The sequence below is a fragment of the Lemur catta genome, chromosome 1 (genome assembly GCF_020740605.2).
Source record: "Lemur catta isolate mLemCat1 chromosome 1, mLemCat1.pri, whole genome shotgun sequence".
In the NCBI taxonomy this organism is placed as follows: domain Eukaryota; kingdom Metazoa; phylum Chordata; class Mammalia; order Primates; family Lemuridae; genus Lemur; species Lemur catta.
Window position 1 is genome coordinate 10,435,126 of NC_059128.1, and position 27,718 is coordinate 10,462,843.

Sequence of the window (27,718 nt, forward strand, 5' to 3'; positions counted from 1 at the left end):
TGGGCAATGTGTTTCAATTTGAGGGGAAAAGTTGTATTAAGTCTTTGAAAAGTCAAGATGCTTCTAATACTGCAGACTCCCTTGCCTGGTCAAAGGTTACAAAATGTATTTCTAAGAAGTAGAAGACCTGCAAACCCAACTGGCAAAGGAAAATATCTTAAAATATCTTTATGTCATTTCCTAAGCTCCCAAAAGGGAATCCAAATTGTCCTACTGTATCTGTCAGCTGTATCTGAGATAACATTCCTGAATATACCTAAGGGTGTCATTGACAAAGATCCCCGATTGTTTCACAGAAATGTTGTTTTGAGTGGAAGCAACAGTATTACAAACATAGGTGTAAAATTATTAATAGTAGAAAAAGCAAGAACTGGGCCAAGATAAATGAAGACACAATTGATTATTAAATAGTATGATAAGCACGATGAAGTTGCTTCCAGAAACCAAAACACAGTTTAAATCCAATACTCCATATGTTTTTGAGCATCGACAGACACATTAACTAGATGTCAAAATGCCTGTGCTAAAAGTGGAAAAGTTAAGCCCATAAGATATATGGTGATGTGTACACAGATTTACTAGAAACCCAAGAAATTTGATTTAAAAAAAAAAAAACCTCTGAGTCAAGGGTTTCAGAAGATTATTGCCAATTACGCTTATAAACGAAACACAGTTAAAGTCAAGGAAAGGGAGGGATTCAAAATCAGTTTAGTGGTTTCAAACCAATTATTACCTAATACGAATGCCAAGAAAGAGGTATTTTTGACAAGAGCACTGTGAAGTTGTTTTTCTGTGTGACGACATGGAACGCATGACGCAGTATTGACGGTGGTCATCTGTGAGGGGAGATGGGTGATGTATCGGGCATTGGCCCCCACGGGGCAACATTAGCTCAGTCAATGGATGCCTAAATACTGCTGCTGACGTGGGAGCACAGAATAGGGACAAGGAGAAGGTGGGAAATGCAAAAAGGAAGCCACAGACCTCAGCCACCTTTTGTTACAGCAGAGTCACGAGTCTACAACGTTAAAGGGAGTCCCCAACATCCCCCGGTTGTTGCCAACACTTCTGATGCCACTGCTACTGGTTCCCCTTTGGAATACCCAGCATGCACCCTGTACGGAACTAGAAGCAGAAACAGAGCGTCTTCTGGAACCTGCATAAGGAAGGGCCCACATCCAAAGCTCCACTTTGAAGCTGGAGATCTTGACAAAATCCCCTTTGAGAGTCTTGGAGATAGAAGAACTGTAAAGGTGTTTGTATCAGTCCCCACCTGCACCAACGGACTCTTCAGTTTACCATGAGAGAGACCAACTTTCCACCTTTGTTCCCATCACCTCACTCCATTTTTGCTGCTACTGAGTCACTAGATCATGAACAAGCACCCAAGATTTGTTCGACTACCCTGACTTCTACTCATCAAAGCTTTTCCTAGCCCCAAAGATGAGAAGAGTCTTACCTCATCTGATACAGGGACTAAAAACTGCTGCTCATTACCAAAGAAGTGTCAGTCAAAGCTGGAGACAAATATCTGCTCATTCCTTAGGAAAATTAGAAGACTGATGTGGTCTAGAAAAATAGGTCTGCTTGATTTAAGAGACTAGCTATGACATGTGATCATAATTCTTTTTTTTTTAACCAACGATAGGTTAACTTGCCTTCTGAATTACAAAAGAACAAAAGTGATGATTAACTAGTTTGGTAGTTAAAATTCATGGGATGAATTCTAAAAATAAATATTCTGATCTTAGAGCAGATTTATGCTCAGCTTGCTTTCATGAGCAGCATAAGGTCAAGTGGATATTTGGAATGTTCACTTCAGATAGCTGAAAAGAGGCTGTTCGCCCATGACCTCAACATTGTAGAAGCAATACAGATAAGTTGGACCAAGCCCAGAAAAGCAGGTACAGGATGACATAGAAAACTGATATGTATTGGGGGGAATACTGAAGGACCCAGGAGTCTACAAAAGACTGAGGGAATTAAGCAATGGGTGGCTATTTTCAAATGTCCAAAAAATTCTGTGCGAAAGACTAGACTTGTTTCGTGTGGCTCCAAGGGTTAGAATGTCACTGTAAGGAAGAACTGTCGGTCATGTTCAAAGATGAGATGTCCTCAGTTCCCAGTCCCTGGAGTGTTTGAGCGAAGGTTGGCCCCACTCACGGAGCTGCTAAGGAAGAGGCTGTAGCAGCTGCTGGGTGACCAGATGGTAGCCATGTCTGGTCTCTCTCAGCTCTTACAGTCTGAGACTCTGTGACTCAACTAACCTCTCATTCTCAACGGCTGTCCCTCCAGGTCAGGGTTTAGGCACGTTGACACATTACATTGACGTTTCCCAGGCTGTATCTGTTCTGTGGATAAATAGAGCATTTCAGTCTTCAGTGTGATCAGCTCAACACAATTCAGAATACAAAGAATTTAACCAGTCATCTCTTACGGCCATTTTGGGGGGGTCATTGTTACTGTTGATTATTAACATTTACAGGACACTTCCTAGATTTTAGGGTAGGGTTGCTTGGGGTTTCGCTACCAACCTGAGGTTCAGTTCTATGAAATGCAACTAAAAGCAAGAGAGCATCTAAAACCATCCCCAAAAAGTCCAGACCACCCTTCCACCCCCCAAAAAGCTCAAATCTCATATCTCCTGATAGAAAATGAAAGGCTAATGTCATGGCCATGAAAGAAATGTTTTATGCAAATCAGTAAATACATAAGTGATCATTTGGAGAAATGGCCAGAAAAGGTCACAGAGAAAACATGTGGGACTGGTAGAAGGAAATGGCAGGCGTTGGACTGCGGGATGGGGGTGAGGGGCAGGGCAGAAATGGAGGAGTGGTGCTTCAAAACCACGTGTTCACACGAAAGATGAGGCAGAGGAGCAAGTCATCCCGATGCACATGGATGGAGGAGAGGCAGGCACGCTATGAGTGAGCTGGCGCACGTGGAGGTGGACAGACCATGACCCATGTTTTGGGCTGCCTTTCTCAGTGTGCCTGCGTGGCCAGATTTGTTCTTGTGGAGACGAGCAAGTCCCTGCACCAACGTGTGGTTTAGAGTGACATGCCACCTGACACTGTGCTGCACAGTCATAGGCTCTCCTCTGGGCTTGCATTTGGCCTTTTTTCATGGCACTAATAAAAATGAGAATATTGAGATGAACTTCTAATAGGACTTGGGGTCTAGAGGACCAACTTGGAGGATGGAAAACAAGCCCAGGAAAACTCAGGTGGGAAGAAATTCAGACAGCACATAAGTGGGAAGTATTAAATGAGAAACCAGGCCAGGCAAGGTATTTCACGCCTGTAATCCTAGCACTCTGGGAGGCCGAGGCAGGAGGATCACTTGAGGTCAGTAGTTTGAGACCAGCCTGAGCAAAAGCAGGACCCCTGTCACTACTAAAAATAGAAAAACTTAGCTGGGCGTGGTGGTATGCACCTGTAGTCCCAGCTACTTGAGAGGCTGAGGCAGGAGGATCTCTTAAGCTCAGATGTTTGAGGTTGCAGTAAGCTACGATAACCCCACTGCACTCTAGCCAGGGTGACAGAGCAAGACTCTGTCTCAAAAAAAATAAATAAATAAAAAATAAAAGAAACTAGGGTGACATGAATAAGATTGAAGTTTGGTTGAAAAGTGAAAAATTCAGTTCAATGGGTTATTTGGCATCGTGTAGATTTTTTTCAGATTCAAATTTGGATTGGAAATTGAGATCAATTTGCTTTTTGATAACTACCAAGTCAATCAAACTAGATTCTAATTATAGTCAGAATCTAAAATGGTTAGCTTAGGCTGAGCTATTTGCTGCAGAAAACAATAGTATGGTAAAATAATCTTCAGAGCCCCAGATCAGCCTAACAGAAGCTGGGCATTTAGTTATCAGAGACGTCACCAAACAAAAGCTGCCATTCTCAGTTCCTCATGTAGCTTCATCTCAGTAAAGAGAGAAGCACGGTCCTCTTGGGTGTGGACAGAAAAACTCTGCTCAAGGCCTATACATTCTTGAGGTTAGCTATTAGTATCAAGTGTCTTTCTCCTCTTTTTTTGCCTGTTGGTTTTTGGTTCTTCACTGCTCACTACTACACATCACTAAAATGAACAGAAAACACTAAACCTTTAAAATGTTAGGAACTCTTATAAAGTCCTGAAGAGTTGAAACTATCTGTTAAATATGAGCTTGGGTGTGGAGTGTGAGATTTAGTTATCTAGGCTAGCACTCTCTCTCTCTTTAAGAATAATGAGAACACATAAGCTGACATACTATGGCTTTGAAAAAAATAACAGTATCACAGGATTTTGGTTTGGTGGACATTGTAATTCATAATCATAAGGAAGAATATTAAAAATCAAAATACTAAGAGCCTGATCCAAGTGTTGCCCCCCAGAGCCTATCACAATAATAAACCCTTGTATTTTCGTAGTGCAAGCATGTTTCAAAGTGCTTTCACATATATAATCTCATAACTCAAATGACCCATTTAATTAAAGAAGAACAAAAAGGAAAGGCAGGCAGTACTACTGGCTTAAGAAGGTAGTACGTGTGCAGAACGTGGTAATAACAGAGTTTACAAAATGCACAGTGGTCATGTTCAAAATAGACACGTCATGGCAGGGCAGTCGATTCTTACTTTAAAGCTGAGGTTAGATGCAGTTCCATCTTATGAGCATGGGGATGCGCCTCTGCTACCTGGTAACCCTGCTGGCTAAAACCCAGAACCCTTACTCCCAAATCTGCTTGCAGATCACAACATCACTAAGCTGACATTTATTATTACTATTATTATTACTATTAATATTCCCTTATTTTGGGGGTACTTTAGAGTTTATAAAACAGAGAATATTGGTAATCTTTTTTTTTTAATTTGCACCATGAAATCATAGTTCCATTCCCTCCTCCCCAGACTGATAGCCTAATACCTGGAATCTGGGTCTTAGAGAGAAGAAGAGTTGGGCCAGCCTAGGTGGAAGAACGTGTCACTCTAGAACACTTGGGAAGTTTAAATAGACTTATTAATTACCTTGTTTTAAAATTATTTGAAGCAAAGAACAGGACAGGAAATCTATTCCTTAACAAGGGAGCAGAGTGGACACAGAGAAAGTGGCATTAGCTAATCTGAGAGATAAAACAAGAAGAAAAACTCGACCCACCAGTGTCCCAGTTGCTGATGTTATGGGGGGCGCTAGACTGATGTTCCAGCTGCCGCTTCATTAACTGGCCCATTGTCAGAACTCCCAGGGATCCCCTTTTCATCTGCCTATACTGAGCTATATGGAGGAAATTAGGAAATGATTACTAGGGGAAATAAATTTCCACAGCACACAAAGGCTCCACACATCCATACAGAATCTTAATTGAACCTTCATTAGCTAGTTATAATTTTCGGTACATTGTACGCTCCTGTCCACATGAAAAACTAAGGCGCTGTGCTGTCCCGGGGCCTCGTTCCCAAAGGGAGGGCAATAACGGTGCCCGTTAGCACTGATCTGTAGTCCAGAAATATTTTTCCCAGTTACAACTAAATAAAATATTATTTTCACTTACTTTTTATCTTATATACTCTGCCGTGTTCCAAAAAGGATTTAAGACAGATAATGCTATTTTGAGTTTATATAATAGCTTAACTTTCTTTAATGGAGCTTGTGCATACATAGTTTCAGTTTTCATCAAATCCCCATGAGGTCCCCACATATGTGTGTATGATGTGTGTGTGTGTGTGTGTGTTTGTGTGTGTGCGTGCTTGTGTATTTTAGAGTAGATGACATATATCAACCCCAATTTTCAGACAGAGAAACTGAGGCAAACGAACTTATGTTACTTGGAACCAACCAGCAACTGAGGTGGTCCTAAAACCAAAATACAGCAACTCCAAAGTCAAGGAGGCTGTTTTCAATCTCTGTATGAGCCTCTGCCTACTGTTTGAAAAATGTGAATCAAATTACATCCCACAAGTATATTCTAGTGCATGTCTTTGTTTTAGAAAACAGTGGCAACATTTTTATCCTACAATTAAGCATTGACAAATATCCCACCAGTGAAATGTCAAGTTATTAGTAGTTCCAAACCAGAAAACAATGAGAAGCGCTTCTGCCAGTAGATGGCTGAGTTAGAAAGCAGCTCTTTGCCTCCTCTGCTCCTACTCTGCCGTGAGTGCTCCACCCACCCCTCCCAACCAGCCCACTGTGAGAGCCAGAACATCACTGATGCAGCTTTTCTACATGACCCCAAAACCCTGGATACTTGACCACTTGTGGTTTTCACTCTCTTGTAAGGACAATTTCAGAACCCAAAGCTATGAACTACATGCCCTAGAAGGGGATGGTAGAAACCGGGGTGACTGTATGGCCCCTGGAAACCCTTCGACGTTATGCACAGGTTTCACAATCATGGTACCAAGGCAGCAACCTGGCGTGATGTGAAATCAATTATAACACCATTTTTAATGTAATTAGCATGCTGTTTGATTAATGGTGGTCAAGGCATGTTTAGCTACAAAATAATCAGCTGATAAACTGATCAAAAGAGAAGAATGTGATGGGAATTCCTGTGTCTTGGAGTGCATATTAATGGAATTCATAGAAATGACAACCTGTTATTAGTCAGCTCTGATTTTTGTTGCCAATTGGTAAAATTTGTAATTTTCTGACTCACTTGAAAAGTGCAGCGTCAAGTAAAATTCAAGAGCAGAAATTTTTTAAAAGATTTGACAAATTTAAAAATTAGCAGCATCTAGCAGACTCAAAGAAGGATTTAAAACTTCTAGTGATTAAATAGTTTCTTCAATTCTCAGTTGTTTTTAAAGACAACAGAATTCCCTGAGAGTAAAAACTCTTAATGTTTAGCTCAGTGTGTAAGGCACCTGGCATTATCCTTCCAAGAGCACACCACCAAGAGCTATAGAATGCATGCTTTTAATGGCGAGGAAGAGAAAAATGGAAATCTAATGATACGCTAAACTAAATCCAGAAAGGCTAGATTCAGTCATGATGTTGGGATCATGATACACTTGATCAATGTACTGTATGGTACATTTAATTAGCACTAGAGTCCTGCCAACTTAATCATCCTATCTCAAATTATACCCCAATTCACTATCTTTTTTTTAGATGACTCATGCAAATTATGAAGAAAAGATACACTTTCATGATTTTAGTACGTAGACTTAAAAATGGGCAGTTGATCATGTTATCAAAGAGATTTTTTATGATAAAAGAAGAACAGTTAGATTCAGAACTAGCTGTTTTTCTTTGCTACTGCGTATAACTGTCACTTGGAAGCTATTTCTTAGAATCTCCATAATCTTTATTACAACTGAATTTTAATTATTCTGAGGCAGTGTGGCACATTAAAAAAGAACAAGGGCTCGAAAGTCTAACAGACCTAGCATCGTTTCCTGTCTCTGTCACTTAGTAGCCATATGACTTTAGGCAAGTCACTAAGCATCTCTGAACCTCAGCTTCCCAGTCTATGAAATGGGGTCAACAATATCTGCCATGCAGTGCTGATGGAAGGACTGAATCAGATAACAATGTGTGTGAGCCACTTAGCACAGTGCCTGACACATGGTAAGTGTCAAATAAATGGCAGCTATAATTACTATTACGACTGCAAACTCCTGGAGAACAAGGGGTGTCTTATTTATTCATCTTTGATCCCCAGTGCCAAGCACAGTGCCTGGCATCCAGCAGACACTTCATAAATGGTGGCTGAATGGATGAATGCATGAATGAATGATGAAGATGATGGTGTTCCATACTACCAGTCCAGCATTTAAGTTAAAATCTTTATCTGGTTTTTCAGGATCATCCTCATTTCAAAAGATGGTCAAATGAAAATTAAATAGCTTTTCAGGCATTGTCCCCATGGAACACAAAATGTGTCAGCACACGTCACAAAGGTTCACAGAAGTTGAACCTCTGTATCTCTGATTCCTGGTAACAATGTCCCAAGCTAAGTCTCTCAATTGACCCCAGAGCCAAGTGGACACCCTTTTGGAACTTCAGTGGAACTCAAGCTACTCGTGGACAAAACCTCGGACCCAGAAACGGAAGGCAGTTGCAAAACACTTGACTCCTATAGGTCCTGTAAAATGTCATGCCATTTTTATTTTCCAATGCAAAAGGGCTAGAGCCAGTCATGATAACATTTATTTTATGATAACCTAGAACAAATTTTATCAATGATAGAGGTGATTCAAATTACATAAGGGTGCTCCATGTAAAATTCTGCCATAAACAATGCTTTTCACGTGTCCCAAAACCAGTTCCATGTTTTATTTTCAGGCTGGTAACATATAATTTTTATTTTATTGAATGATAAAATTCAGTGACGGTTCCTTAACAAATTAGGATTCTTGGCCAATCAGTAACCACAGTGATTTATCAAACATTTGAGATATGAACAAAAGTGGGCCATACTACACCTCAGGGTCTCTGAGAGCATACAATGTAATGTCACCCAGGAAGCTAACACAACATTAAAAAAAAGCAAACCAAGATCGTGAAAATTAACAACAAGGCAGCAGAGAGTGTTCCAAAATCAAGGTACAGGCGCAGTGATCACCAGAGGGAACCTTACTTGATATTGAGGAATGGCTGCTTGTTTCTGGCACACCTGCTTCTAACGTAGGCGCAGATGAGGATTCTCGTGGCATTTCCAAAGTTGAAAGCCCTTTAGTAGAGACATCTACAAACAGAAATATTATTTAAAACTCAGGACATTGATTAAAAACAAGTTCAAGAACCTTTTCCATATCTTTTTCCCTCTTGCCTACTATACCCATTGAAATCTTTATGCACTTTCTGGCTCTAATAATTACTTTCATCGAATTATGTAGACACTGGTTTCAATAGAGAGCTGATCATACGTTACATTCTGCTTGTATGGATATGCCTCTTAGAACTCAATGATAGCCCACTGAGGAGCAAAAGCTCAGCATGCGCACAATGCATATCCTCGAACAAGTCACTTAACTTTTCCATACTGAATTTCTTTTCATTTAATACCTAAAGATGCCTAATAATTAATTCATTCTATCTATCTCCACCTTTGTCTGGCAACTTTCTACTCATCATTTACGCCTCAATTTATAGCAAAAATTCCTCCTCCAGGGAGGCTTCCAGGACCTCCCTCCCTAAAAATATGCAAATAAAAACACGGGATCAGGTGTTCCTTTTATGTAATCACAGATCACCTTGTCTTTAACCTTTCCAAACTTATCACACCATAATGTAATTGTCTATTTACCTGTCTATAACCTTCACTAAACCATAAGTAATTTAAGAGCAGGGACTCTACTTAACTTGGAATAAATATGCATAATTAACTCAGATTTTATATTTTATTATTTGAGCAAAAAAAAGACTATTATTTGTTCTCCTATTTGACAGCTGTTGAGTCTAAGAAGAAATATTTTCTACATATAATATTGTCTTATTAATCTATCAATAATGGGAATCAAGCTGCCCCACATTATTGCAGGTAACTGAAAATTATTTTTTAGGACTTTCTGAAGAGTTTAATGGTTTGCCATAGCAAGCTGCCTAAAATTCTTTACAAAACTTCTTGCCATCTTAAGCAGCGCTATGCAATGTGCACGTGGAACATCTTGATGACTTCAAGTCACCACGTGGGCTTCCATAACTACATTGTGCTGAAATCCAGGGATGCCCACCCTAAATGGCTTTGAGTTCTTAAGCATAATAATGTTTCTGTCTCATCCTTTCCATAGTTTTTTCTTGCCACAGAGAAATCCACCACACAGTCATACGAACACACAATTTAATTATACAGATGCTGTTCTACTATTTGATGATCCTGTTAAACTGATGATCTTGCTAACCTGTCAGAAATAAAAGTAAAATAGATCCTAGGTAAGGGCCTGGGAGAAAAGTTTTTGAGTGTTGATCTTTTGAGTTAGAGCACCTATTTTTGATTCTCAGAGATCTTTCTGAGTAAATATGGCTCCAGATTAATAACTTCTTGAGAACAAAAAAAGGCATAACTGTTGTAAAGTTTCCCAAACTCTCTTAATAAAGCATAAAATAATGACTGATTTTAAATGACTTTAGTCATTAAGGCATTAAAGATTAGGAGTTATTTTTCTCTCAGGTATCCTCCCAAACCACGAGTGAAAAACATGCACAATTATCTCTCTTGCCCTCATCTGCCTGCCTTCTGTGTGTGCTGCAACTACAGCGGCAGGCTCTCACCAGCAATGTGAATGAGGAAGCTTAAAGCTGGTTTTCGAGAATTCTTCCAAAGATTGTTGAGACTTTTAGAGTTTTGGTATGCTTGTTAAAACCCTTGGTGTGTCTTTAATTGTAAAGAAATGTCATTATTTTTAAGTGTAGTTCTTAATATTAAGATAGTTAATAATCATTAGTGTTCCAAGATTCTGTAAGCCAAGCAATTTTTTCTCAGTCCTCCATCATTTTATGAAACCTTTTATTTGTATACAGTTTAAGACAAATATCTGAATAAAGCTATCCAATTAGCTTAAAATATTTGTGTTTTTTTAAAGTGATGTGCAGAAGATGGCATGTCGTCCTTTCATTCATTCATCAAACATTGCCGGCTGTCTACTAGTCTCTTGGGATACAATCAGCGAACAAACCAGACAAAACTCCTTGCCTTGGGGAACCTTTCATTTTTGTGAGGAGAGACAGAAGATAATATGCATAAAATTAAATAAACTATTGTATGGCAGAAGATCAATTCTTTGCAGAAGAGAAAGAGACACCAGGATGCCAGGTTGTGTTGGAGGGTGCACTATAGTTCAGGGCAGGCTTCACTGGGAACCTGCTGTTTGATCAAAGAAATAAAAGAAGTGAGAGAATGAGCCAGACAGATACCTGACAGCTCCATGCTGAGGGAGCAGGCAGCGTAAAGACGCTAAGGTAGGAATATGTAGGGAGTGGTCAGGAAATGGCAAGAGGCCACTATGGCTGAGTAGAAGTGTGGAGAGGGCAGCCCAAATGAAGCCACAGAGCCAGTGAGGACCAGTGCCACATACAGCTTTCCAGGCATTTAAAGAACTTGAGTTTTGGCTGTGAAAGAAACAGAGAGCCACTAGAAGGTTTTAAGCAGAGAAACGGTATAATCCCATGTCTCAGAGGATCACTCTGGCTGTGGTGTTGTGAGGACATGAAAGTGATAAAGGTAGAAGGTGGGACACCAGTTAGGAGGCTGTAGCAGTTAATCCAGGTGAGAGATGTCAGTGGCTCAGACCGGAGTGGAAACAGGAGAGATGAGAGGGCGCCATACTCCTGATACGTTTTGCAGGTAGGTTGCCAGATAAAAGAGAGGACACTCCGTTCAATTTTCATTTCAGGCAAACAACATAATTTTTTAGTATGAGTACATCCCATGCAATATTTGAGAGATGTGGCCCCAACTCTCCACTCTTCCCTGAGTCCATGCCTTTTACCATGTGACTTTGAAGTTCCTCCCACCAAAGAGGCAGAATGAATTTCCCCTCTGGACTTCGATCCAGCCATGTGATTCACTTTGGCTAACAGGATGTTTGTAGGCATAACATGACCAAAGGCTTGAAAAATGTTTGTGCAACTGGGCTCTTGTCGGTCTGCCATCACCATGAGAAGAATGTCCCCAGGCTTCACAGTGCCGCTGAGGTCGGTGGGCATGAGGAACAGAGCCCGGCCACCCAGCCCAAAGTAGCCAATCCCCAGATGACCCATAGACTCTTGAACTAAATAAATACTTATTGATGTATGCTGCTGAGATTTTTGTTACACAGCATTACTCCAGCAATAGGTAACTGAGAGCTGTCTCAGGAAACAGACAATACGTAAAGCCGTAAGACCAGATGAGACCACCAAGAGAGTAAGTGTCCATCAAGAAGAGGAAAGGATCGAGGACAGAGACCCAGGGCACTCCCTCATTAGGGAGATAAGGAGGAACCAACAAAAGAGTCTGAGAGGAGTGACCATTGAATAAGAGGGAGACCAAGAGAGTGTGGTACCCTGGAAGCCAAGTGCAGTAGGAGTAATCAACTGTGCCAGATACTGTAGATATGTCACAAGATGAGACTCAAGAGCTGACAGATTTAGCAGCAAAGGCCACTGGTGACCTTGACAAGTGCAGTTTTGGTGAAGTAGTGAGAATAAAACCTTCATAGAAATGTTCTTTTATTTTTTATTTTTTAGAGATGGGGTCTCGCTATGTTGCCCAGGCTGGAGTGCAGTGACGATTCACAGGTGCAATCGTAGCTCACTGCAGCCTCCCATTCCTGGGCTCAAGTGATGCTCCTGCCTCAGCCTCCCAAGTAGCTGGGACTACGGGTACGTGCCACCACGCCCAGCTTAGGAATGATTTTTAGAAAGAATAGATTAAGAGAAAATTGGAGATAGTGACAGTATAGACAACTCTTCCAAAAGGTTTTGCTATACTGGAAGGAATAAAATATGGTGATATTATAGTTGGGAGAATTGGGATCAAGAACTTTTTTTTTTAAGAGGGAGAAATAAGATTATATTTGTACGCTCAAGTCAAAGGTCCTTTAGGAAAAAAAAAAAAAACTAAGGAAGGAGAGAGAGGGTAGAATTTTTGGTATCTTGTCCACTTGTGGAAAGGTTGGCTATAGACAGGAACGCAGGCTGTTACCTGTAGCCCCAGGTGAACAGGAAGGCTGGGTGTGTAAGTGCAGATGCTGGAAGGTAGGCAGATGAAGTGGTAGGAGGCTGTGGAAATTCCTTCTGGTGGTGTCAGCTGGGAGAGTTATTAAAAGTTTAGGGAGAAAAGTAGCTATGAAGTAGTCATTTAGGAGAATGGAAATGTGAATGGACCAAGAAAATACGATATAATCGCCAGGTAGCTTTAAGGACCTAGCTGACTTTCATGGCCATGAATTTAAAATGAGTCCAGTCAACATTATGTGTTTTCATCCATTCACATTCATCTGACAGGTGCAGGTGCTGGTAGACAAGGAGGTGATTTAACAAGGGCTGTGTTCAGCCATTGCAAGTCTAAAACAGCAAAGGCCGGAGAGGAGTGGCAGGGAGGGATTACACCGGTAGCCAGGAATGCAAGTTGAACAAGGGGAGAAGACATGAAGGAGGGGAGGGACGGGTAAGATAATAGGATCAATACAGTGTCGTCCAGAGAGAGAAATGGTAATCAGAGATGGGGGGACATGAAGTTGAGACCATGGAAGGGTCACAGTTATTGGCAATATCAAGTCTTTGATGGCACCATGGGAATGAGCAGCTGAGCCAAGGTGGAGGATAAAAAAGCAATCGCTGGAGAAGCCAGAGTGTCAGAAGAGTCAACCACACTAATATTGAAATCGACAAGAATCAAGACAGGAATAATGTAGGAAGGAGTAAGAAGAGCCCAGAGTCAAGTCTGTCAACAAATGAGGAGTCAGGGGTTAGTAACGAGGCAGTGATGAAGGTGGGGTGGGTGGTGGGGTCAGATGACAGGAGACTCAGAGTGGGGAGTGTTAGAGACCAGGAGGGAACGCTGGGACAGGGGCAATGGCCATCAAGGAGGAGGCCTGCCCCCACCCAAGCCCAAAGGCACAAGGACTGCAGGGAAAACAACATCCTCGGGGAGAGCTGGGCTCCATCAGACCGAGAAGGCAAAGGAAACAGAACAAAGAAGGCACATAGGGGATTTTGCTCATGAAGGACCATGACTTTCTGACAGCACAGGCGAAGGTTTCAGGAGAAATTAGTGTGTCTGTGGGAGACAGGGCGCTAGAGAGATACAAAATTATGATGACAATATAATACATAGCATAAATATTTAAAAGGTGTATTATCATAATGTCAGATATTTTTCTCTTGTTCTGGTAACAAATGTATGAATACAAAACCAATTTCCTCCCCGGTAGCCTGACTTAAGGACGAATAAAGAAGGCAACACACGTGTACACACAAACATACACACTACAACCTATGTGCAACCTAAGGTCACATATACCCAGTCTGTAGTTCTGATACGGTGTCTTATCTACCCACCCTAAAGACCGCTATAGTTTCTAGGCCAACGCTGTTGTCCATCCATATGCAGCAAGTTTCCTGGCTCCAAACAATAGAAAGGTGTCCCAGTTTCCCTAAAAGTCTTCTTAACTTCTTAAACTCTCGTTATTAACAGTATCTTTTCCCTTTTCCCCCCCGCCTGGCTGGAGCATGACCCTTTCCAAATACACTAACGTTCATTCAACAGATTTTTTTACAGAATATCTTTGAGGTACACAGCTTTGTCCTGTGAGCTAGAGAACAGCTAGAAACCTCTGGAAATGCCTGGGGCAAATAAAAGAGCCGAGTGCATTCTCTTAGAAGTGGCTTTTGTGTGGAATAGCAGAGAAAAGCAGGACTAGACTCAGGCACTGCTTCTGCCCAGCCGTGTGACCTGGGGCAAGGTGTGTCACTCCGCTAAGCCTCAGTATCCTCTTGTGTGAAGTGAGGGGCTAAGCAGGAGGTTTCTCAGGTCTTCGCCAGTTCTCAGTGTTCCATACTCTAAAATAATCGTCCCTGGACAATTACATTTTTTTCCGAAGAGTCACATTAATTTTTTTTAAATATCTGAACTAAGAAATGAAGAGGCGCTCTGATCCGCATTGTAGTAACATCACAGAAGACTGCGTTTTAGGATGCGCTATATACCAGCAGCTTGCCACTTCTCTCAAGTTATCTTGCTTAGAAACAGCGCCTCTAAGGAAACACAAGAAATAGCACTTGTGGCAGGAAATCCACGTGCTCTGAAAACTTCATCATCAGGTGGTGTCCCTGGATTAGGGTCTAGGGCGTAACTGGTATTTTTTGGTTTCTGATATTTGGTGAGTATCTACAATCAGCTGTAGACCCTAAGTGATTCTACAGTCAATTCTTAATCATTCCAAGCACTCTCTGCTTTGTTTTAGGCCTTCACATTTGTTCTTTCTTTGGACTATAACTCACTAAAATAAAGCAGGAAAAAAGAGAAAGCAAAGAATTCAAGTTAATGCATTTTGCTGTTTGAGGAAGGCTAAGATGATATTTGGAATATCCTGATGTGAATTAACCATTGCCTCATATTGCCAAGGGTGATCAAGAATTGACTGTAAAGTTTAGAAACAACAAATACAGAAACATTAATGGAGCCAGTAGGACCACATCTGAATCCAACACAGTCCAGGGAGCAGGAAGGATTCAGAGTGATTGAGAAGCGATTATAATGTCACACCCTGACATTATAAGATTTTGAGTTCGATGCATATTCCGTGCCAATACCCTACCAAGTAAGATGCACAAACTTGAAGGTGAGGCTAAGAGATAGAAGAGAGATGAGCTTACCTGGGTCTTTCTGTTCTCCCAACTTGTCTAGAATGTTGAAGGAAATGTCGAGGTACTCCCTCTGGATAGCACTGACAGCAATCTTTCTCTGTTTCCTCTGCCTGGGAACAATCTGAATCTTAAATTCTGATTCCTCGGCTCCGTCCTCCTCCACCTTCCTTTCAGGATTCTGTTCCGTATCGGATTCGGCACTCGTATCGGGCTTCTCACTTTCTGCTGGATTCTCCGCATCTTCGGGAACTTTGAGGAGGACAGTTTTTGCCCCTGAACTTGGCATCGGCCCATCGGGCTTCTCCTCCTCGGTGCTGGTGTCAGGGTTATCCAGCGACATCTCGGGCAGAGCAGACGACTTCTGAAGGAGGTCTCGTTTCTGTTTCAGGGTTAGCGGGCTGCCGCAGGAGAACTCGGGCAGCTCCCCCGGCTTGGATAGCTCCTCGGAGTCTGCAGGGTCTTCCAGGACTATGAGAGCGGAGTCATTGTCACCGGCCGACCGGTTATTTCCTGAGTCCTTGGTAGAAAAGTCTTTGGAACAATCCTCCACACTGACTTGCACAAGCGGAGTTGCGCTCAGGCTGAGGACGGGGGGCTGGCTGGGAACGGAGGGCGAGGAGGCAGCAGTTTTACCAGAGGTGCCACCATTGCCTTGGTTCATCATCTCCTCCTCTTCGTCACTCTCTACGATTCTGAGAGGTGGAAGAGGCTCAAATACAAGAGAGTCGCTGTCAGATGTGGAGAGTATGGAGTGTTTTTCAGGCCCAGATGTTGAATCTGAGGACAGATCTATCAGATCTAAATCCTCCTTAGGAGCAGGCTTTACGGGAGAGTCAATTTTCACCTCGAACGTCTCCATGCAGTTTAACCTAACTTCTGGTATGACCGGCCTTCGAGCGTCTTGAAAACCCTCCACGGCCGGGTTCTCAGGGATCTCGAGAGTCTCAGGCCTCGTAGCAGAATTCTGTCTAGAGCGTCCGGGGTCATTTTGCCTTTGTGTGATATAAGCAGCTTGGGCAGGAGGCTTCTCTACGTCACACCGGTCTATGCAAGACTTCCTACGATGCTCGTCTAATGTAAACAAGAGGGAGTCTGCATTCCCTATATCAAGAGATTTTTGTTTAAAAGAGCGCAGCTTTTTTTTCTGAATGCTTTCTTCTCTCACACAGTGCAGAAGGCTGTCTTGTAATGCACCCGTTTCTCTATATTCAGCCAGTTCTATTTCACCTGATTAAAACAGAAAAAGCTAGTACTATTTTACTTGGCGATTTCACCATTTTTCCCCTCATACTTGGGCATACAATTGGCATAAATCATAACCACAATCCCAGCTCCACCAGAAGGGAAAAAGAACTTTCTGGCCAAGTTTTTGTAAGGCTCATTCTAATTTCAAAAGCTGGAAAACTTTGGACTGAAAGAACCCAATATGGAAGTTTAAGATCTGATTTCCAAAATCAGGCTTTGGGAAAATTCCTCAGCTCTATTTATTTGTGCACAGGAGAGGGGATCATTTTTTGGCTGAGGCATATCTAAGAAACTGTATTCAAATCGTGTGGAAGAGAAGCAAACATTTGGCAACAAATCAAATCAAGCAATGGCCCTCGAAGACAATTATGACGTTAATGATGTATCTGTCAGTTCACGTATATATATAAATGTGTATATATATACTGTTTGTGCATACATATATATAAAAATCAACGGTATTAAAATGTGTAGTAACATAATAAAATTAAGATTTCACCCCAAACAAACGGTAGAGTACAACATTTCTGCATAAAATTACTAAGAGAAAAAATTCATACTTCTCTGAACATTCATCTCAACCGGCTGATATTTCACCATTTTGCTGCCGCCTATTCTTTTCAATCTTGCAAAAAAAGTTTGAGACTCTTTATTGCAGGGTCCAGTAGGTGTATCATGAATATCAGATTCATCAAAAACACTATCTTCTTCTAATTGGGGAGAGAAAGTCAAAATTACACTTAAGAGGTTATTCTCTCTTAGGCTGTGTCTACACAAGCATTTCAATGAAAGCATTACGGAACAAGGTCTGGGGTGGTTTGTGCACCAGCCCAAGTCTAGCCATGGGTTGGTATTTCATCCGGGCATCAAATTATCCATGCATTGAACAGAGCAACCTGTTACAAGATTGCCCATCATTTTCCATGTGACAATTGGCAGCATTTTTAAGAGAAGTATCTCAGGATTCCAATAGAGCCTTTCTTGGGAAAACCATTCCAGTGCACTTAAAACCAGATGACACACATATGTCAGCTACTTTTGTAGTCTGTGACACTGCTTGAACTTGCCTGCTTTGCACAGCTTTTCAGGCTAATTTGGCAAAAGGGAATTAAACAAAATGAGCGGCTCTGGCCCTTTCCAAAAACTATCTGCCTTCCTGAGATCTGGAGACTGGCATAGACACAGCCTAACAGTACATGCACCTTATACTGTGTGAATGCAAAATACTGTACTCTACATTTGGTAATGAGACACACAACACACAGAAAAAGCTTAGAAAAGCCACTTGTCATCTCAAAAGCTCCACAAATGATTATGGACTGAAAGAGTAAACAAAGGAAAAAGAAAACAGAAAATAACATTTCCTCCTATTAAAGTCAGACTGTTCTCGGAGGAGTTCACCACGTGTAATTGTCATAGATCTCATGAATCCCAGTAAGAACCCTTGACACTTATATTCCTAAAGCTCCGTAAACAAATCGTTCACTTGGAGTGCCTACTGAGCCAGTTTTTATGTCCTCTCTTCTATCCCCATTTGGCCACTTGTCAATCAAAGATAAACCCAAAAACGCATTAATGAGGAAACAGTTGCTATGTTGCAACCCACAAAGTTCACTTATATTTTCTTCTTTCACCCTTTGGAAAGGCCAAAGCCATGTACAAGGTGGCAAAAGAAAAGGCTACTAAAATGCATGTGATACCAATAAATGGAGTTAACCTACTATTTGAGTTGAATATCACGGAAATCGTAATATTTGGTCTGTATTTATGTCTACCTATATGACAAAATGAGGCTCAGATGTGATTATGATTATTCAAGATTTCTTGATTATAAGGGCAGTATATGCATTAAGTTTTAAGGACCCATTCTGTCGTAATGCAGAAGATTCTACAAGTAAATGAAACTTGAAGCAGTAAATTTTAGATGAAATAACCATACTGATCCTTTTAATCAAATACAAAATAAACATTAACGATTAAAAAGAAAAACAACCCAGTGAACTTCCACAAAGACAAGAAAGCCCATCAAATTCCCATGTTTCTGGGGATATATAACACAATGATCTGTCTTCTCTATTTCCTTTTTTAAAAAAAAAAATCCTTTGAAAATGTAGTTTGTTGTGCAAATAGCTATACGACTTCCATTAGGTAACTTTGAAATAATTCTCAAAATGTCCTCAACTATCTAGATTGAGCAACCACAAGATGGCGCCTCCCATCCAGAAAGGTCCATCTGGGATTGACCCAAATACTAAACCCACATTGAGAACATCCATAGATGAAGGGAATCTACTCAATTTCCCAGAGACTAAGACCTAAAGTGGTAGCCAAAATATTCTTCAGGCAGGATCTGAATGGTACCAGAACTTAAAGAAACTAGTTCTCAGAGTTTTGTTTGTAGCCAATCTAGATTCTTGGACCTTTCAGCAATAAACAAACAGTGGCTACAGTTTATCCTACTAAGATAGTTCTAGAGCAGTCCTGGCAAATCAGACTGTACTAGCACCACAAAGGGTCTTTGGATCCTTGGCAGTCTTCCAGGATTAGATCACATGGCATCACCTTTACAAGTCTAGTCACTAGTGACATGTACTAAAGATACACACCTTGGTTCCTGATCTCTCACCTAAAAACATCTGGGCTGTAATTTTAGTCCATCTAAAGTTTCATTCTACTGCCCCCTTTGAGGAAAAGCTATCAATAGAAAAAGTGTTGATATTAGAGATCACTTAAACCTATACAACAAAAAATGTTTCATTTCCCTTTCCTTGAATGACTTCATATTGAATTAAAAGGCTAGGAGAAAGCACTTCAGCTAATTTAGACTCCATTCAAATTCTTTGAGCATAAAGTTGACTGCCAAACTAGAGACCTATGAATGAACGATGGCTCCACTGAGTACCAGCCAAGATTTACTTTACAAGCCAAGAGCAAGATGTTTCCAACATATAAGAAAAGGCTCACTTACAAAGGCTCCTCAATCAAACAGCAGAGAATATTTTATAAAACATTATTTCTTAGGATATAAGCTTAGAAGCATATCAATTACTTCTCTTGAATGCTCAATTAAAATGTTAAAGCAGCAACATTCGTGGGAAGGTTGGAAAATTAACAAAGTAGTAAGTGATTTTTTTTTTAACTCCAGAATGTTATCTGGGGGCACTCCTCTATCTCCTAAGAAACACATTGTCCAGAAATGTATTAGATATTCAAACTAAGTTTGGGATAGAATTCAGATATGGAAAGTACCTTTTTCTTTTTCACTGTATCTGCTTATGTTACTGTTGTCACTGTACAAAGGTCCTGCCGTGGCATGGGGCTTGCAGCTATGATACTGCGCATTGAGGGTATTGACCGTTATGTGAATCAGATGCAGCAGGATCTTGCTGATTTCACAGTCTTGGTACGGATACTGCTCAATAAAATGGAAGGGGGAAAATATAAATAGTTATTTTAAAGGGTAAGTTTTTCCACTTGATCTTGCCAGATAGTCTTCTCAATATCTCTTAGGGATAATAAGAAATATACAGAAAAGTAAACCAGATTCTGATCATGGCCTTATTTTTACAAGGGACCATATTCCTTTCCTCTTGCACCAAACGCATGCCAGTTCATAGTTACAATTCCTTTCAAGAAAAGTATCTGGCATAAACATTGGTGGATGAATACAATTTCAAATATCTTCTTTGTTTTCTGATTTGTTTGGGATTCTGCACATAAATAGCCGTTGTTGACCAATGTCCTACCATTCATCATTTTTTGTTTTAAACACTGTTAGAGCATATGTTGACAGCGCCTCCCATTTCTATTTTCATCCCAGTAGCTCTTTGCTTCTCCACACTAATTGCACATCATGATTCTCCTTCTGAAGGTCAAATATTTATCCTACAAAATTCTCAAATTAGGATTTGGGTGTTCTACTAATGCCATACTCTCTAAGAGAACCATTCCACCCAAAACAGAAGTGACTCCCACAGCTCACCTTATAAAGGATGACAAGCAAGGCCTTCAGCCACATCTGCCGGATGTGAGGCTTTAGGGACCAAAGGGAACAACGAGGTGGCTGTTGGAAATAATGCCGCAGTTGAGGACAAGAACAGTATTTGAGCACCTGAACCACCAAGGGAAGAAGGTGTTTTCCCAAGTTAATGTTATAGTCCATAACCTGAAATAGAAAAAATATTAATAGCTGAAGGAAAACTACGAAGAATATTCAGAAGGTAAAAGGAAAAATTTGAACCATCCCAACAAAAACATGGGCAAAATATTTAACAGACATCTCACAAAATATTCATAGCCATGGGTAGTATACATGAAGGTGGGAAAGTCCGACCTCACAGGAAATTTTAAAAACATGTAAGTGACACATAGTTTTAATCTACTTAATTATCTAATTGTATATTTATCTATTTCATTATCTATTAGAAATAAAATTTTATCTATTAAATTGTATCTATTATCTATTAAATTAATGTTTCTATAGCTATTAAATTATCTATTAAAATGTAATCGAGTTTAATAGAATTAAGAGTCAATGAAGAAAACCTAGTATTGGTAACCATGTGGGGAAATGGGCATTTTTGGACGCCACTGGCAAGAGTGAACTCAGTACAATCTTTCAGGAGAGCAATTTAGCAGTATGTGTTCAGAAGTAAGAAAAAACACATACGCTCCAATACAGCAATTAAATATATCCCAAGGAAATAATCAGATAAGTGTTCCAAAATGCATGTGCAAAGAATTTAAGCATGGCTTTTCTTATAGTCACCCTAAACTGAAAACAACTACCATATTCAACAATATAGGATTAGTTTAATAAAATATTGTTTGTACAGCAACAGAATACTTATGCAGCCCTTAAACAGGATATGATAAAACTTATTTGTATGACATGAACTTCATAATAAATTTTAAGTTTAAAAAGGTTACAGATATATCACTATGTATAATATGATCCTATTATTATAAAAAATGTGTGTATATTCACATGTACATATGTGAGTATGTATGTATGTGATTATATGTGTATGTAGATATGAAAATTTGGAGGCAGCAATATATAACAGAATGTTAGTAAGTTATTTCTGTAGGTTTTCTGGAGCTATAGAAACTCCATATAAAATTTTTTTATTTTTAGCTTATATTTCTAAAGTAATCATGTGTAATGTGGATTGAGAGAAGGAGAAGGGAAGGAGGGAGGGAGGGCTTTATATCTGAAATGGCACATCCTCTCTTCATCAGATAGCTGAGAGTCAGTGGTAATCTATCCACCCAGTGATCAGCCTCAGCAAGAGATGACTACATGCATATTGTTCTCACTTTGCTTATCTGTGTTAATTATATTACAATCTATTTGAGTTAACTGATAATAACAGCTACCATCTATTGAGTTCCTACCATGAAGCAGGCATTGATTACGGTGCTTTGCAACATGTTGCCTCCAATCTCTCAACAAAAGTTTATGTTACCAATGAGCAAGAAAGCAGAGGATGCCTAAGCCACAACAGCTAATAACCGCAGCAAGGCTGAAATTCGTATCTGTTTCTCTAGCCCCACATCTTACACCTTCGCAGACTGGAGAGTGAGATTTGGAGCACTGGTAAAATTAGGCCTACATGTACCCCACGGTCCAGCAATTATTCTCCTGTATCTGTATCTCAAAGGGATAAGGTACACGTACTAGGATGCCTATTGCTGGACTATTCGGGCAGTGAGGAGTTGAGAGCAACATGAGTACCCATCACCAGCGAGCACGTAAGCAAAGTATGGTGGCTGTACACCAGGGCACACGAAATGGCAGTTAGAAGCAGACAAACGGAAAAGCCAATGATGACAGTGGGGCACAAAGTAATCTATATGATTAACTCAACTCTCTCCACTTAAAGCCAAAAATGGAAAGGATTTGAAAAACCACACAAACAAAAAATCCTATACTCCCTTACTGTTTCATGGGTACAGAGTTTCAGTTTAGGATGATGGGAAAGTTTGGGGATGGATAGCAGTGACTACTGTGTAACAACGTAAATGTAATTAATGCCACTGACCTGTACACTTAAAAATAGTTAAAATGGTAAGTTTTATGTTATGTATATTTTACAGAAGGAAAAAACCTCCCACACTAGTAATCTTCAAGGTACTTAGGCTACTGATCCCTACCTGTCTTCATATTCCCCCCAGAGACCCCGGCCTGATATCAAGTAATTCATGCAAACCTTTGCACTCAACCCATGTTGGCTAAACGGAATTTAATGCCTTGCCTCTACTAAAAGCTTAATGGTGTGACTTCTGAAAGCTGCTATTACACTTACTTGGGCAATTCCTGCAATAAATGCATTAAAGCAAGTTGACAGGCGCATTTTTTGAGGCGCAATCATGAAGCAACCTTCCTGTTGGTCATAGCCGAGTAAGACATACAGGTGCCGCTTGACCGTGTTGAAGGCCTTCGCGCTGCTGATGTCCGACTCGGCGCTGCTCTCATCCTTGGCCATGAACTTCATGAGCACTGTAATCAGCTGGTGAACTGTCTGGTGGTCGATCCCAGCATCTTCCGGGAGCAGGTCCTTGATGGTGTTGTCGTTCTCAGGAGATTGTTGTCCTGTCGGTACAAGAAAGACTGTCAGAGGATGGCTCCCCCACAAGTGAGTTGACACAAAAGTCTTACTTAGATATTGATAAAGCCCCATTCTTTCTGTTTCTACCAAATATTTAAAGGTTCTGTTCCAGACAAGAAACTTAAAGACACAATATGGCCTACTAAGCAAAGAATTAGTCCAGGGGTGGAAGATATTGTGTCCATCAACCCGAGTAATTTGGAAGGATTGGGAGATGGAAATAAAAATAGAGCACTATAAAGCAATATTATCCTCAAAAAAGGCAAATACTTAAATGAACTTTGCATTTAGCAAAACTTTTAAGATCTTGGCAAAGTTTTACCCTCAGTGACAGAGAAAAAGTTTCCCTTCCAGCTTTGTAAAATAAGCATGTAAGAATAACCACAAAAATAATAGTCTAAAATCCACTGAGGACAAAACCATCCATTAAGTTCTTTTGTTTAAATTATTACCTCAATTCAGTTACGTTCATGAATCAGCTGGTGCAAAAAAAGTTTTCTTTTCCAAATCCTGAGATATTAGCAATGTGTACTCTTTGAATGAAATAGTCGAAATTATAAATAGCAAATTATAAGCCCTGCTTTATGTAATGAGAAACATACAAGGGATGGGGGGAGACACAGACAGAAAGAGAGAAGCATGAACTTTTAAAAACAGAAAAACACATGAAGGTGAGCTGAAAGTTCACATGGAAAGAAGAAATACCTTAGCCCTTGGCTTCCTATTAACCTAATAAATAATTGTATCTGAACAGCTCCCTGACATTGACTTTCTCTGTTTTTTTTTTCTGAAGTCAGAAATGATAACCTGTCTCCCTTCGCTCTTCTGTCCCTTCTGATCAGGTTTGGTTTAGGACTTTTGGGAAGGAAGAGTGATATTTGCTCTTCTACAATGATGTTTTGGGAAGTATCCAAAATATTCTTGCATTCTCGTCCTTCTTTTGACGAGTAACATTAGAATTTCTAAATTGAAAACAGAGTTTTTTAGCTGGCAGGTTAGATCAGCACACTGGCATTCTCATCTCTCATCCTGCAAGGAAAAGTTCTACTAAATGATGACAAGCTTTGGTTACAACCCATTACAAACCAAGCCTTGGTTACATCCATTATCATTATGGTATAAGGGATGCAGCAAAGAGCTAGGTAGTAATTTATACCCATTAACTCATCAGTTTATTTGGAAAAATCTCCCAATCTTCCAGGATACAGCCAAGAGGAGCAAGCTATAAGAAATGTTTCTGGAGACTGCAGAAATTAGCTGTCTCAAGCGCAAACATTTTTTTCTCTGGGACAGTAGCATGAAGGGCAAATTCAGAATTTACTAGTTTAGACCTGTACATAAGGTAACAAGCTTGGTTGTCTAGTTTCCCCAATCAAAAGAATGTTGGTCTGTTCAAAAGTGATGTACTAAAGAGGGATAGTTGACAATAAGTCACGAGGTGGCAGAACCAACTTAGTCTAAGAGCCTCTAATAAAGAGGAAACCATCTGACATTTCAGTATGATTCTAGGACATTAACATTTTCTATCTCATAGTCTGCCCATGAAGGAATGAATATGTGCAGTGTACTTTAGAGAATTTTTATCAAAAATTATTCAAATAAAACCTATGGATTTATTACAGTGCTTCATGTGCAGGAAGTAATCAATAAATTGTTAATATCATTATTAGGCATGCATCAGAAAAAAATCAATTTTGTGGAACACCCTATTTCAACTAGAGGCTGGAAGTGTGAAGCATCACTGTACATTATAGTTAAACTAAATGTTTGTAATATAGGATTTGCCCAAAAGCAATACCTATGTGAATCCTTGTAAAACAAAATGGAAACACTTTAGAGAACTATCTTTTCAGCATTGAAAAATATTTGCTCCTAGTTTTTTTTTTCCTCCAGAGTATTATTTTACAACTAAAGGACATTATTGCTTTGGACAAGTCTGGGCCAAAAATGTGACAAGTGTGGGAATATAAGTTCCCCGCAGGGTCCAATGTTATTGCAGCAGCAAGTAATGGCTGTTACAATATAGCTTCATTCCTCAATTCCTTTTAGCTGAGGGGTGCAAGGTTTAAGAGAGTATGTATCACTCAGTCCTGCTCAGCCACCTCTGTGTCCAGACTGGTTCAACTTCAAAGTCCCAAAGTTAAAAAATGGAACTGGGAGTGCTCGAGAGGAAGTTGCACCTTTGTTTTATAGCCTCGAGAACTTATAACCTCAACACAGAGGAAAGGGAGCTCCTGACAAGGCCCAACTAGGACACCACCCCCATTTCCTTCCATCTCAATTTCAAGTCTAGAAAACAGACCATCAGACTTCAGCTTAAATACATCAAAACTCTGCTTTCCACTGCAATTGGGGGTGTTTTTTAAAAATGTGTAACCTTAAGTTTTCCCATCAAATCATATTTTCCTGATGACTGTCAGGTATCATTTCATACTGCCCTCGTCTCACTGTAGATTCATCTTCACTGATCTTCAGTGTTTTGGCTTTAAGTTGGCTGCTCTTACTTTTGCTTTCTCTGAAGAGCCAGTAATAAGTGATCTTTAACTAACCATTTAATGTACCGGGAAAAGAACTAGTTAATGGAACTTTTGCATAAAATGAAAAAAAAATCTATTTTCATTCCAATAATTTACTTCTCCAGTTGTGGGCTTTGCAACTCTGCACTTTGTTTACGGTCTCTCTTTAAAATAGAATAAGATTGTGACTGGTACACTCTTCATAAAGACAAATTGCCTTAATCAACTCCCTAAGAAAAATGAGCCTATAGACAAGCTGAAATGTTCTTTATTGATAAAGACAATATTAATGTTTTAGTTATCTATAAAAGGTATGAAATTTCCATTTTAAAACTAAATGCTTATAATATTTTCTCTGAGGTATGACACTTAAAACACAGTTTTGAATTCTAGTCTATGAAATTCCTATATCTGTCTTAACCATAGACATTTAGCATGGTAAGAGGTCTGATTTTATTATTTCTATAAAGAAAAATGTAAGCATCTTTATAATTGTGGAGGCAGAATTATTCCTACCATAACTTTAATGTGGACTGAGTCCATCACAGTATGTCCACAGGGCTGCACAACTGATTGAAACTCCAAAGTGTTATTTATTCAGATGATTTGAAACCAGGCAGGATCAGGATCTGCTTTTCCAGACTTATCTCCTATTATTCCACCCAGAATAAAAGCTGGGCTACTCGTGGATCTCAGAATGCAGCCAACACTCCCCATCTTTGAGCCTTTGCTCATTCAACCCTGCAAGGTGGTCCCCCACACCCCACCCCTATTTCATGCTATGGGTCTGGTCCCCCAAAGCCATTCTTATTACATATGCCCACCCTCCTCTCAGCAATTGGATGTGATCCCTAAATTCTGTGAATTTTCAAAGACAAGAAGGGAGGGAAGGTGGGAGGGAGAAAGGGAAGCATGGAGGAAAAATTCCTTTAGCATTTCCTAACTCTCATGTGGCAAATAACTATTACAAAAGGCAGAACTTGTTATGCATTCATTTGCCTTATTTCCCAGATAAGAATGTAGACTCCTTGAAGGCAAGTACTATATCTTCTCCATTTTTATATCTCTCACACAATATGGGGCAGTATTTCACATATAGTAAGTGCTTTTTTATTCATAAAAGTCTAAGTGCACTAAATTCAAATAAATATTTCAGGTCTTATATTCTATGTCAGAGAAGAATTGATGAAGTTCCCAAAACAGCAGAGAAACAGGAACATTTCTCTGTGTGAACTGGCTCACTGACCCCTCTGTCAAACCAAAACCAACAAGTGACAATCAGGTAGGGGAAGAAAGGATCCCTTCCCCAAGCTTATTCTGCGTTTTGTCCAGAGAAGCCAATGACCAAGCACTATAAATGAGGCTGCATTCCCTTGGTGGTTCTCACTGTACCGCCTCACTGACCTCCCTAGCTCCTCTCCTCAATCTGAAGCTTGCTCACAGCAATTCTGCTGTGCGTGCACACAGGCGCAGGAGGGCTGGAAAGCTGGGCAGTGACTAACTTCATATCCTCATATGTTCTCCATCCCTGCTTTGCCCCTTCCTGTCCCACATCCTGTCATCATGTGTTTACATCCTACCCGCCAATCAAGGCCTGGCTGAAAAGCCACCTGCCCAGGAGACCTTCCCTGATGCCTCCAGCTGGTGGAAAGCTCTTCCCCTTGCACTCGACATTAACCATCCTATGTACTGTCACTTTCACTCAAGATGAGAGTTCACTGACATTCATGCTTTATCTCCCTTACTTGACCACAGGCAGATTAAGAATATAAAAATTTCAGATGCATCTTTGCACAGTTCCTAGTACAGCAGGTGTGCAATACATGTTTGCTGAATAAAAACTGTCATTTCCCCAAATATAACTTCAGACAAGAGCATTCCTATAAAAACAACTGTACTCCTTGATTTATTATATTTTAATGATTAATAGGCATTTTGCAAGTTAGTGAGGAAGCGAATTGTAAGCCATCTGTAGAAAGGAAGAGAGAGCCCAAAGAAAAGTTATTTGGAATTCTAGGCTGGGACACTAAGGAGGAGGCAGGAAGGGTAGATACAAGAGAGCTT

The 27,718-nt window shown here is 40.2% G+C and overlaps 1 protein-coding gene across 3 annotated transcripts in view; it reads right to left on the minus strand.

Annotated features, from left to right (window-relative positions):
- Nucleotides 1-27,718, minus strand: part of UNC79 (unc-79 homolog, NALCN channel complex subunit) — a 224,348-nt gene that overhangs the window by 59,345 nt on the left and 137,285 nt on the right. For 2 of the 3 annotated variants that reach the window (XM_045561661.1, XM_045561653.1), the window contains 8 exons: nt 22,836-23,122; nt 20,510-20,692; nt 19,777-19,939; nt 17,088-17,237; nt 15,292-16,509; nt 8,570-8,677; nt 5,143-5,259; nt 2,268-2,351 (listed from right to left, as the gene is read on the minus strand). In XM_045561661.1, coding sequence (XP_045417617.1) covers nt 2,268-2,351; nt 5,143-5,259; nt 8,570-8,677; nt 15,292-16,509; nt 17,088-17,237; nt 19,777-19,939; nt 20,510-20,692; nt 22,836-23,122 — 2,310 coding nt within the window. The remainder of the gene's footprint in view (nt 1-2,267; nt 2,352-5,142; nt 5,260-8,569; nt 8,678-15,291; nt 16,510-17,087; nt 17,238-19,776; nt 19,940-20,509; nt 20,693-22,835; nt 23,123-27,718) is intronic. The other variant, XM_045561670.1, reaches the window with a different exon arrangement.